Raw genomic sequence first — 12,620 nt, 5'->3', positions numbered from 1 at the left:
CACCCCCCAACCCCGATTTCACTTTTTAAATTTGTGTGTTGTCGGATATCTGACTGAATCTACAAAATTAAGACAGTATCTGCCAGGTAAGTTACATGGAAGACATTATTTCTCGTTGCAGTTTTCTCTGTGAAGAGATGAGAGATTCACCAGCGCTGCGTGTTGAGTAATTCTTTACCTGTTGATTGAGAACAAAAGAATTAAGCGATTTTATTCCTCAACAGTCAACAGGCTACAAAACAGTCTACATGCGATGCTGTGAACAGTAGATAGATTATAACTGAACAGTAGTTAAATAGATTAGTTTTTTTTTCTATTCTAGCATTGTTATCTCCCTATTTTTTCCATCGAATTATTCACTGAGTAGCCTAGTGCGGAAACTCAAGTGCAAACTCAACATTTGAGATGGACCCAGTGTGTCGAAAAAAGACAAAAACTAATAATGAACCAACATTTCTGTTTTTTGAAGGAGATATGATACTCAGGAGAAGCCTCTTCTTGCTCTTATCTTTTTATTTCCTCCACGCATTACCACAAGGTAAGTGGAACACTGGTTACTGAATGACTGTAATGCTGACTAATAATAATGATGAAAGTTATTGATATGATTGCTATTATTATTCAAGGTAACTCAATTCTAGAAGCCCCATTAACTTCAGGTGCAATCATCTAGTGAAGTTTTTCCATTCATTTGCCATTGGCCCTTGTTCCTTTGTCTTATGGCTTATGAACTCTAATCATGGAGTATTTCTGACATACCTGTCTATATGCATGGTCTGATTTGTAGATGGTGAGCAGGAGGACGAGACATCATTTGACTTGTTTGAAATCACCCAAATCACACGCAAGACTCTGGGGGCCAAACAGTTCCGGGGCCAAGACTCAGATGCCCCTGCTTACCGCTTCATACGCTTTGACCACCTGCCCCCAGTGAGCCCCCCCATACTTAAACAAATACTGCGACAGATCCAAAACAATGAGGGCTTCGTGTTTGTGGCCAGCATACGCCAGGACCGGGCATCGAGGGGTACCCTGATTGGTTTAGAAGGCCCTGATGGTAGACGGCAGTTTGAGATTGTGTCCAACGGACGGGCAAATACTCTGGACCTAGCATATTGGGTGGACGGCTCCCAGAATGTGGTTTCATTTGAGGATGTGGACCTGTCTGACTCACAGTGGAAGAATATCACACTTCATGTTCATGGGGAGAATGCAAACCTGTTTGTAGGCTGCAGCCTGATAGACAGCTTCATCCTGGATGAGCCTTTCTATGAGCACCTGCAGGCTGAGGGGAGCCGCATGTATGTGGCAAAGGGATCCACCCGGGAGAACCACTTCAGGGTAAGACAGAGACTAGAGCCTAGCTAGACACAGATCTCCCATTTGGAATCATTACTTCAGTCCTTGTGTGTCTTTTCTAGCCGTGCTTGCCGAGTTAAATGACCCTATACTATTTTGTCATCTCTCATAACTTATATGAAACTGTGGTCCTACGTAGCTAATAATAAAAGCTCAGTTTAACAGAAGTAGAGATGAGCATACTCCCTCTTTAAAGCGTGCCAGATAGGCTTAGTGTTGCTCCGGTCTTCCTGCGTGGAAAAGACTCCAAATTTAGTTTCCAAATTGTCCCTTGTGTTTAAAATTCAACAAGGTCAAGAGTGAAAGTGTTTGTCTGACTGTTTCCCACATCATGTTAGACTAGTAAATGGGTGTATGTCCCTTCTGAAATGTGCCAAAATATGTAAAAGAGAAACACATTTTTCTTACCACACAGGGCCTTATGCAGAATGTGCGTTTAATCTTCGACACCCCAGTGGAAGATGTCCTGGTGAGCAGAGACTGTGAGGTCCCTAAACAAGGTAAGAGTGGATTTTCGTTTTGTGTTTTTCTTTAAATGTTTAATCCAGCATTCACCCAAAGGTTTCCGGCCATACTCGAGCAGGGGGAACAATTTGTATTTGTGTGATTTTCACAAGCCGAATGATGAGTCAAAATAATTATATTTGCTAACTGTTTCAAGCCCAATACATGGCAGATGGGATTGGAAAACTCTTTCACATGCACGCCTCAAAAGCCTGGTGTCTTTGTTTTTAAGTATCAGTCATAGAAACTTTCCAGACCAAACAGTTTAGCATTCTCAGTTGACTCCCTTTGTATGACTTAAGCTTTTTTTTTTTTCTTTTTTTTGTTAGCTGGTCAAGAAATTTTCAGATTTGATATGTGGCAAGAACTCCCACCATTACTTCATGTTTACGGAAACAGCAGTGTCGATGCAGTGGCTTGAGGTCGAGCAGTGTGCGTGGTGAACAAAAGGAGATACAGATGCTTACATTTATTTCCATTGGCAGTAGATTCGTAGATAATGCTCTGGGAAAGAAAATAGAAATGAGAAAGTAAATGCTATACTGCAGAGAAGGGAGCTTCCACTTCCAGCTGCACCCACACCCACACACACACACACACACACACACACAAAATGAAGTCATAAATTGGCTGATTGGGTTGCTTTTCTCAGCTGGAGCTTTTCTCTCATGAGGAATAGGACCTAGTGATATTTTGCGGGGCTCACACGAAAAGCGACTGCAACTAAAATGATACAGATACAGAATCATCATTTCCAACAAAGCTAAAGGTTCAACAGATCTGGAAACACACATACAAAGCAAATCCAAATGCAGTTTGCGTGTTTGTACGGTTGTTGCATTTCTGTCGCCACAAGCAGTGTTGAATTCCAGCTGAATGAGTTTATTTGTTTAACAAATGTCACCCAGGCCTGGAGGTTTTCTGCCTGCTGGCTGGTACCAGTCAAGGTTCTGCCCTGGTAGCATTTCCTATGCCAAAAGTAAAATCATAAACCTCATAAACCCACATGACCCACGCTCATAAAAACTGTCATGTTGAACATTAATGAGCAGTATTTAAACTACCCAAAGTTTTTCTGCTCTTTTTTTTAATTCTTTCCTCTATCTGCTTTGAGAAAATAAGAAAACGTCTATCAGGGAGAGGAGAATGTGTAAATGCTTTCACAGACAAGCTTGCGCACGTTCACATGCACTCACGGCGTGAAGCCCTCCTGAGATTTCAATGAATCTAACAGACAGGAAGGGAAAGAAAACATAGCATTGGCTACAATGGGACATCATTGGGCAATTTGGATGACTACTTGATTTAGAGTCCCCCAGTCTGCTATTAATCTTCACCAATTTACATAGCAAGATCCAAACAAGTTGAAGATATGTGCTATGCTTTGGAGTTTTGATTATGTGTGTTGTGTGTTTGTTTTCGGCATCACGCAGTCATAAAGCTCATCATGATGTCACTGAAATTCAGTGATTTGTGATACAAATTGGGCAAATACATTGAAGGAGTGTAAAGGATTTCAATCAGGAGGGACTGTTGCAGATATGTAAAGATTTATTGTACATAAGAATAATATGAAATGTACAGCATCTTTGGGGATTAGACTCCTTCGTTAATTTTTTTTTTAAAGCGGTCGAGAAGCCAAACATATTCCCTCAGATGGAGCCTTGACAATGGTGATGGTAGAAAAGAAACCCGGAGACCGAACGAAGGAGCTGGCTGCCAGAAAGGGACTCAGGCAGCCGTGGTTGATGACCAGAGGTGGAAGGGGAGGATGAGGGTTGCACATTTGCCTGAAAAGACAGCTGATAGCAAGAGAGAAGACATTCCAAGCAGGGTGTCATGCTGGGATTGGATCATGAATTTTGTGGGCAATTTTGGATGGTTTACTGAAAAGTGAATGCCTCTTAACAGCTGAATAGTTCTAGGAAAAAATAGCGGTGATTGAAGTTATTTAGAAGTCTTCCTGAAAGAATTTGCTCTGAGCTCCATTAGATGCCCAAAATTATCACACAATTTAAAGCAAACTGCCCTACAAAAGATCCCCTATCCTGTCTATGTTGTACAACGATCACAGCTGGTAGACATGTTACTCTTCCAGATTGTGCACTGAAGACTCATCATTTAGCCCTTCAGACAACCCTGTGGTTTAAGATTGCATTCCTATCATGCACTGAAGGAGAAGACTTTCTCCTGTTAGTAATGAAGGATAAATGCTGTGACTTAAGGGATTTTCACACACTTTGGTCTGGACTGCGCTGACATGTAGACAAGAGTATCTCTAGTTCCTGTGCTACCGATCAGCTGTGAGGACAAGATCGTGAGCTTTACAGGCTCCTTGTAAATCCATCTGTGTGGTCACTCCGGTCTGTTAAGATCATACTGTAAGTGTCCACTTCTCTAAAAGTTTGTAGAGATTTATGACAACGGTGTGGTTTCTCGTCACTCCAGGAACACCCAGATTTCTCAATCCCTTCTATCATCTCTAGTGGTTAGATTTACTGCCACCATTTCAAACAGATACATTTTTTTCAAATCAAACACATGCTGACTGAACATCTGTTTTTTGGAACACAATAAACATTGTAATCACCGCATTGTTGTGATCTTTTTGCCTGCTACAGGAAAACAGGAAATCCCTCTGTTCCCTGATCAGAGTCCTTGTGTTTCAATCATCATGTCTTTTATATGTGTTTTCCATCACCAGTGTTGCTTGCTAATTTATCCTGATGTCTCTTTTTTTTACCCTTCCAGATGATGCCAATATTGTAAGCGAGAGCACAGAAATTGTGGATGTGAGTCCCTCCATCACTACAAACATCATTGGTCAGAAGACAGATGATATGGGCGCAGATATGTGTGAACGCTCCTGCGAGGAACTTAGCACCATGTTCCAGGAGCTCAAAGGCCTACGTGTTGTCGTCAGCAACCTGATTGATGGCTTGCAAAAAGTGGTAAGTTAGAAGTGACATAGTGTAAATCACTTTGATTGTGTTAGACAAGCTACTACCTGTTTCGCTGTGCTGGTAAAATCTGTTTTTGTACATGGGAAGAAAATCAACATTTCAGAGAAAATTGATATTTTAGGGAAACATATTAAACAGTTCTCAGTGTTGCAGCCAGGAGGTTTAAGGGTTGATATAGGTTACTAGGTAACCTACATTGGTTTGAAAGCAAACAGTAAGTAGCTGCAGACGTGTCAGACTGATTTTATGACATGTTACATGTGGATATAGGAAGTGTTCCCCTGGCAGCAATGGGGTCCAGTCTAATGTCTGGCTGTGTTTAAACAGTCCATGTGTTTCCTCTGGGAGCCTCCCAGCAATAGAGTCTGGGCATGAACCTTGGGAGAAAGAAAAAAAGGCTGGGATAAGAAGGGTCCCTGAGGCTCTTCCAGACCGAGTGGTGTCTTGGATTCTAGTGCTGCACACTACTGCCTCCCTGTTCGACGGGAGGATGCACACACACACACACACACACACACACACACACACACATGCACACATCACACACATACGCAACGCACACAAACACACACTCTCACACACACACACACACACACACACACACACACACACACACGCACAAACGCACACACGCACACAAACCTTTGGCAGTAGTTTATCGACTGACAGCTTCTAAGTGTTCAGGAGTCCAGCCAGAGATCCCCTGATCTCCAGTTGGGTTAGAGGTTGCATTGTGCATAACTAAACAGCACTTTTCAAAGGGCTATTTTCCTAGATAAAAATAAATACATGTAGTTTGCACATTTTGAAATTCCATGTAGGTGTATTTTTTTTGTTTTAATTTACAAATCAGTCATTCTTTCCAGTCCGTTTAAGTGTTTTCTAGCTTCTTTACCCTCCTTAAAGGAAGACGTTGCATAATGCTTTGGAGGTGTCCACGTCAGAGCTTTACTGAACTGGAGAGGGGCAGAAAAGTTAATTGAAAGTGTGGTAGGATGCTACACCTGACCTTTAATTATTATAATATATGTTGTGCAGGTTGTGGTTCTCAGAGAGCGATGTTTGTGCTTAAACTTGACTGGTTTTCAACATAAGTAATCTTACTTCTATATGAGTAATACTTATGTGAGAAGAAGTGCTTCCACTACAGCAGGGTGTACTAATCCTCTTTCCACCTGGTGAAAACATGCTCTCTTAATAGAATCAGCTTGTCAGCAGGTGTATACCTTTAAATACTTCATGGAATGCAGCGTACCTTTATCATGAGTGTGTCCTAATCGTTTCTGACTGATCTCTTTGCTGACTGCGAATCTGTCGGTTATTGTATGTTCAGACTGAGGAGAACACAGTCATGAAGGAGGCCCTTGGGAGGATGAAGAACTCTAAAGAGAAAAACATGTGCTGGCAGGATGGCCGCCTGTTTGATGATAAGGAAGACTGGGTTGTAGACAGCTGCACCAAATGTACCTGCCAGGTAGTAGGCTACCATGTTATATGGAAATACATACATATATACAGATTTATTATGAATGTCAATGACCCTGATATCTCTAATATTAATTGATGGCAGGAGTCCAAGATTGTGTGTCACCAAATTACATGCCCCGCTGTGGCCTGTGCGAGCCCGTCATTTATCGATGGCGATTGCTGCCCAGTGTGTATGCGTAAGTAGTCAAAACCTTCTTTTAGCCAATGCAACCAGCATATAAACACAATTATAATATATATGTTTTTTTTTAAATTAATGGTTCTATATGCCATAAAAAAACAATGTTCCTCACATGTTAAATTTTAATACCACAGGACTGTTGCAGCCAGTTTGTCTTTGTGAGCGACCCACATATTTATTGGTCAAAATATAAGACTCTCAGAGTGGCTACTGTGGGTTTTTTAAATGAGATCATGATAAACGGCTGACATAAAGAATAAAAACAGTGCAGTCATGATCCTTTGCCAGTACTTGTATTAGTTAATTTTGACATTGAGCAGAAAGGAAAGTGTTTCTAATGCAGAAAAAGGAATAACATGTTGACTTTGTGCTTTTACTTTTTCAGCTAAAGACAGTGAGGATGGCTGGTCCCCCTGGTCAGAGTGGACAGAGTGCACAGTCACCTGCGGGATAGGAACTCAACAGAGGGGTCGGTCTTGTGATGCAACCAGCAACCCCTGCACTGGACCATCTATTCAGACCCGCAAGTGCAGCCTGGGCAAATGTGACAGCCGTGGTAAGGATGTTTTAAAAAAATCTCCTGTCACTTCATTTAAATAAATAGAAGTAACCAGTAGTTACACCCTTAGCACTGTGAAATTATCTCGATCAAAAGATGCATCTGCCATTGCTATACAATAATCTAAAACAAATAATATAATGACATATGGAACATGATGGAACAACTGAGTAAAATATTAGATGAGATACCCCAAAAGTACAAAAGACCAAGTTCACACCTCCATAAATCTGTTGAAAATGGATCCATCTGACTGAGGCTGAATCCCAGTAAAAAGCTGGATCGCATGGTCGGCTAGCAGGGTCTGCCCAGTCAAAGTTACTCCCAAATACATCACTAACTGTGAGGGTGTTCCACAGTGCAATGACTCACCACTGCCTGCCATGCAAAAATACCAAATATTAACGATCATTAGATGTACTATATATATATGAGGGGGATGCAGAAACTGATGAATTATGTGTTTGATAATTTGTGGGATTATCATGTGTTATTACTTGCAGCTAACATTACTCTACATCTGTATGATTGACTGAATCAGTCTAACCACTGGAGGATAGTTTGCCCACAATGACATAAATACTGGCGCAAGCATCTCAGAACATCTTTGAAAGTGAGCCATCATCGCCAGCATTGCATAATGTTTACTTGCAGAAAATGTGGTGGCCATTTTTTTTGCTTTTGCAAATTATACATGTCTGTAACTATTTGACTGAGTGAAAATCTAGAGGATAATATGTGACATGTGTTTTGGTGTTTGATGTTTGATACCCAGTTCGGCAGGATGGAGGGTGGAGTTTGTGGTCACCGTGGTCGTCCTGCTCAGGGACCTGTGGAGAAGGACAGATCACCAGGATACGACACTGCAATGCTCCCGTGCCACAACTGGGGGGTAAAGACTGCGAGGGAAGTGGGAGAGAGACACAGCGCTGCACTGCCAAGCCCTGCCCTAGTGAGTACTTCAGCCTATTCTCAAAAGCACTCAAAAGCAGCTTCTCCATTACAGCAGCATCCATATCAAACAACCAGACTTTATTCTGCCTCATGGCTCCCCCCTGGTAACATTCTCCATGTGTTTTGGACTGGCCTCTTGTCGTTAAAATCAGCTCTTTTCTTTTTTAGTATTAAGTTCCACGCTTCTGACTCTCTGGCCGTTTTTTTGATTTTAGATTTTAAATGTTGACAAATTTTCATCAAGAAGGAAAGAATTCAAATATTTGTGGAAGGTAATTCTTTAATTAAAAAAATCAACTGCTGAAACTCTTTCTCTGTATCCTTTTAGTCGATGGTGGTTGGGGTCCTTGGTCTCCATGGGCAATCTGTTCAGCAACATGTGGAGGAGGAATCAAAAGTCGGGCACGTGTGTGCAACAGCCCTGAACCTGAGCACGGTGGCAAGAAGTGTATCGGGGAGGCCGTTGACAGCGACAGCTGTAACAAAAAAGCCTGTCCTATTGGTGAGCACCAGCCACTCTACATTAGCCATGCAAGCGACAAGCTCTGGGGATCTCAATGTCAGTTGGTTAGTCCACAACGTTGGTCCAGACTGAATTATCTGAACAACTACTGGATGCATTGCTATGCAATTTGTATGCAATTTGTAATTTGTATCCTGTACATACATATACGTACATACACCATACATTTATTTTGATACTGAACATGGTAATCATTATACCTGCTAAACACCACCATGTTAGCTTGTTGTCATTGTAATAGCTTTGAGCTCAAAGCACCACTGCTTGTGGCCTAGCTAGCCTGTCTTAAGACTCTTGGTCTTGTTACTTTAAGATTATTACATATTTTTTACAGAATGTGGGTTTATCTTAAACTATCATGTTGAGATAAAAAACATTACAAATTAAAGTTAAAACATTTGGAGACACACCATGTATAAATTTGTCCAGCCATGTTTAAATCCATTTCCCTGTGCCAACCTCAACCTCCAGTGTAGAAGTGACAAAAACTGCAGTTCAGCAAGTGGCCACTTGAGGCTGCCTCCGAAAGGGAGTAAACCTCAATAGACCTCATGTCATGCCCAACTTTACAGCAGAATAAAGAATGTTTTCGGCTTAGTACAATGTTCCCATTATTACATTATTACATTATATTCAGGCTTAAAGTTTTGCATAATTAAGGGAATTCTGCTTTGAGTGACACGTGGGCGGCCATCACAGGAGGTGAGCATAGTCTGTAGGCTTCATGTGGCCAGTTTTACCTCCTACACGCTCCTGCTCTGCACATTTTGGGATAAGCCATCAAGATGGCAATGGCCAAAATCCCATGGGGTCCTTGGTCTCCATGGGCATCCCATCCCAAAGACTTCAGCCATATTTTATACAGGTTTTACCCATTCTTGTCATCTAAATTCCTTACAGATGGCTGTCTGTCCAACCCATGCTTTGGGGGTGTGGATTGCAACAGCTCTCCAGATGGATCCTGGGAATGTGGCCCATGCCCTACTGGTTTCCGTGGAAATGGTACCCACTGTGAAGACATCAATGAGGTAGAAGTTCTTGTTTTTCTTATGTGCATGAACCAGACAAGCATTTAAGATTGAATTGATGTCAATATTTCTCTGCAATTTACTGATACCTTTCATTCCTTCCTCAAGTGTGACATGGTTTCTGATGTTTGCTACAAAGTGAGTGGAATGCAGCGCTGCGTCAACACCGATCCAGGTTTCCACTGCCTGCCCTGTCCGAAGCGCTACAAGGGCACCCAGCCTTTCGGTATGGGTGTGGAGGCTGCCAAAAAGAACAAACAGGTGAATTAAAGTTACTGTCATTCAGTGCCAATAACCAACTATTGATTGGATGTCATTTAAACCGAGTGAAAGCAAAATGCAGTAAAATCTATTAAATATGGAAGCAGCTCAGGTATGGGGTGCTGTTTGTAAAACAGCTCACAATGAAAATAACAACATTTTGTCACATTTAGCTTCAAACAATGTTTAAAAAACAACTATGAATTTTTGAGGGTCACTTTTTTTCACATTTACAATAATGTTTGTCAACTTAGAGATCTTTTAAATAGTTAAATCCAAATATTAAATGTACACCTAAATGTTAAATGTTAAATCTAAATGCTAAATCTAAATCTAAATGTTAAATTTAAATCTAAATCTAAAACTAAATGTTATTATAGCCAGCCACGAGGGGGCTCACTTTGACTGGCCTTTGGTGGCCCTGAGGCGGTTGCTGTCGCGACTATGGCCGTACCTGGTACTTCTTTAAATACAGTTTCTCCCAAAGTGTTTATTATTTTAGGTAGTAATTATCACGATAATACATGTCCAAAAGTCCATTTCCCCAGATGAGATGGTTTTTATTTGTTATTTGACTCTATAAACACGCACTGACCTCCTCAAGCTTTTATTTTGGTACTTCCGGTTACCGGCATTTTGAATTTGCATAGGCCTATTATTTAAATATTTAGTTTAACCAAAACATTTAAATTCAACATTTAGATTTCGATTTAACATTTAGATTTATCATTTAACATTAGATTAAACATTTAGATTTAGCATTTAGATTTAGATTTAACATTTTGATTTAGATTTAAATGTAATATTTAGATTTAGATTTAGCATTTAGATTTAACATTTAGGTGTAACATTTAATATTTGGATTTAGCTATTTAAAACATCTCTAAGTTGTAAGTATTGTATTGTTGTAAATGTGCAAAAAAATGACCCTCAAAAATTCCTACCAGTTTTTTAAATATTGTTTGAAGCTAAATGTTGCTGTTGTTTTCATCGGCAGCCGCTTTACAAACAGCACCCCATACTCAGGTGGTACATAAGCCTTATTCTTGCAGTAAAAGTGTTTACACAGCGTTGGAGGGGGGGCACCATATATGAATGTGACTCACCTTGATCCAGTATCAGCCAGCAGGAGAGGGAGGAGAGTTGGGCAACTCTTAACAACAAACACATGTTACACATCTCTGCTACTTTCATTTTAAGATCAAAGGCAGATTACAACTGTATTTTAACTGTAGATGTTGACCAGATCAATGCTTTTATTCAATAATAATAATAATACATTTTAAATGTAATGCACTTTACATTTAAGACAAACCTCAAAGTGCTAAGACAAACCTCAAAGTGCAGGTAAAATGGTGTGAAGTTTCTTTCTTAACTTTGGCTACTCAATCTTGCAAACAGCTCAGTATTTCCACCGTAACTGTATCACAGGTTATATAACATGCCATATGTTTCACATGAATTACTTGATTGGAACACACTTTTCGGCTCCCTTTTGATCACTGAATTCACAGACTCCCTGGAAAACTGAAAAACTTGCCATGCCACTCGGACCGGCCCTTGCATAACATCCCTTGAGAGCTATTTTGTCACTCTTTGGCCTCTGCAGCTGCTTGTCTTTGATACGATGCCCCAATTTCACTAATTGATTTAGGAAAAAGGGGAATTGTCTCATCGCTGGCATTAAGGGGGCTCCATTTCACAGTTGTTTTACAGTATCTTGCTGTCACTCTCTGCTCTATGAGCTCATGGAGTGGCATCCAAACTGCAGTTATGTTCATCCTCTGGTAATGAGTGGCAGCTGTGAATACCTTGTGTTGCAATAAATGGGTAATAGCGAGTCGTAGTGGGATGTATGTTGCATTAAGTGGGATTTCATAAAATTAACTGTGCCCAGAAGTGCCCTGGACTTTGGCTCCGCCAACATCTGACCTTTAACCTGTCACTTTGGTTTGTAGTAGCACTTTGGGGTGGCTTTCCAAAACAAAAGCTACAAGGATTCATGGCAAGATAAGTAGTCCTGACTTAAACATGTTATCAGAAGCTGATAAGATAAAAACATGTCAAACACTAATGACAGGGGCATGGAGGGCCTGTTTGTTCTGGGCGGATCATGTCCACTGCCCATGATGTTGGACGAGGTCTCATAATACATTTCCATCTGCTCTGTTTTTCTCTTTAGGTGTGTGAGCCAGAGAACCCATGCAAGGACAAGACCCACAACTGTCACAAATATGCTGAATGCATCTACATCAGCCACTTCAGTGACCCTATGTACAAGTGTGAGTGCAAGACTGGTTATGCTGGAGAAGGCTTCATTTGTGGAGAAGACTCAGACTTGGATGGTTGGCCCAATCAGAACCTTGTGTGTGGTGCCAACGCCACGTATCACTGCAAGAAGGTATTTTATTAAACTCTATCACATTTTTTATATAGCCTATCCTGCAGTGATTATAAACTTATTTTATCTGAAAAAAATAACCTACTACCACTATTTTAGGATAACTGCCCTAGCCTTCCCAACTCTGGACAAGAAGACTTTGACAAAGACGGTCAGGGAGATGCTTGTGACAAGGATGACGACAACGATGGAATTCTAGATGAGAGAGTACGAGAGTTTTCAACACATTTTATTCTATGATCACATTCATGATACTTAAATAATTCCCTAACAACTATCTACTGTACTTCACAGGACAACTGCCCCCTCCTTTACAATCCTCGCCAGTTTGACTTTGACAAGGATGAAGTTGGAGACCGCTGCGACAACTGTCCCTATGAACACAACCCTGCTCAAATA

The 12,620-nt window shown here is 40.9% G+C and overlaps 1 protein-coding gene across 3 annotated transcripts in view; it reads left to right on the top strand.

The window, feature by feature from the left end:
• thbs2a (thrombospondin 2a) overlaps nucleotides 1-12,620 on the top strand; it is a 19,350-nt gene that overhangs the window by 956 nt on the left and 5,774 nt on the right. For 2 of the 3 annotated variants that reach the window (XM_032540647.1, XM_032540645.1), the window contains exons 1-15: nucleotides 1-86; nucleotides 470-538; nucleotides 788-1,341; nucleotides 1,775-1,859; nucleotides 4,615-4,814; nucleotides 6,160-6,300; nucleotides 6,397-6,490; nucleotides 6,881-7,051; nucleotides 7,830-8,006; nucleotides 8,337-8,510; nucleotides 9,432-9,559; nucleotides 9,668-9,820; nucleotides 12,003-12,221; nucleotides 12,321-12,428; nucleotides 12,516-12,620. The exon at nucleotides 1-86 is cut by the window's left edge and continues 256 nt beyond it; the exon at nucleotides 12,516-12,620 is cut by the window's right edge and continues 55 nt beyond it. In XM_032540647.1, coding sequence (XP_032396538.1) covers nucleotides 475-538; nucleotides 788-1,341; nucleotides 1,775-1,859; nucleotides 4,615-4,814; nucleotides 6,160-6,300; nucleotides 6,397-6,490; nucleotides 6,881-7,051; nucleotides 7,830-8,006; nucleotides 8,337-8,510; nucleotides 9,432-9,559; nucleotides 9,668-9,820; nucleotides 12,003-12,221; nucleotides 12,321-12,428; nucleotides 12,516-12,620 — 2,373 coding nt within the window. In that variant the 5' untranslated portion in view covers nucleotides 1-86; nucleotides 470-474. The remainder of the gene's footprint in view (nucleotides 87-469; nucleotides 539-787; nucleotides 1,342-1,774; nucleotides 1,860-4,614; nucleotides 4,815-6,159; nucleotides 6,301-6,396; nucleotides 6,491-6,880; nucleotides 7,052-7,829; nucleotides 8,007-8,336; nucleotides 8,511-9,431; nucleotides 9,560-9,667; nucleotides 9,821-12,002; nucleotides 12,222-12,320; nucleotides 12,429-12,515) is intronic. The other variant, XM_032540646.1, reaches the window with a different exon arrangement.

Source organism: Etheostoma spectabile, chromosome 17, assembly GCF_008692095.1.
Source record: "Etheostoma spectabile isolate EspeVRDwgs_2016 chromosome 17, UIUC_Espe_1.0, whole genome shotgun sequence".
Classification (NCBI taxonomy): Eukaryota; Metazoa; Chordata; class Actinopteri; order Perciformes; family Percidae; genus Etheostoma; species Etheostoma spectabile.
The sequence above is the reverse complement of the archived record's forward strand: the minus strand, read 5'-3'. Positions and strand labels throughout refer to the sequence as shown.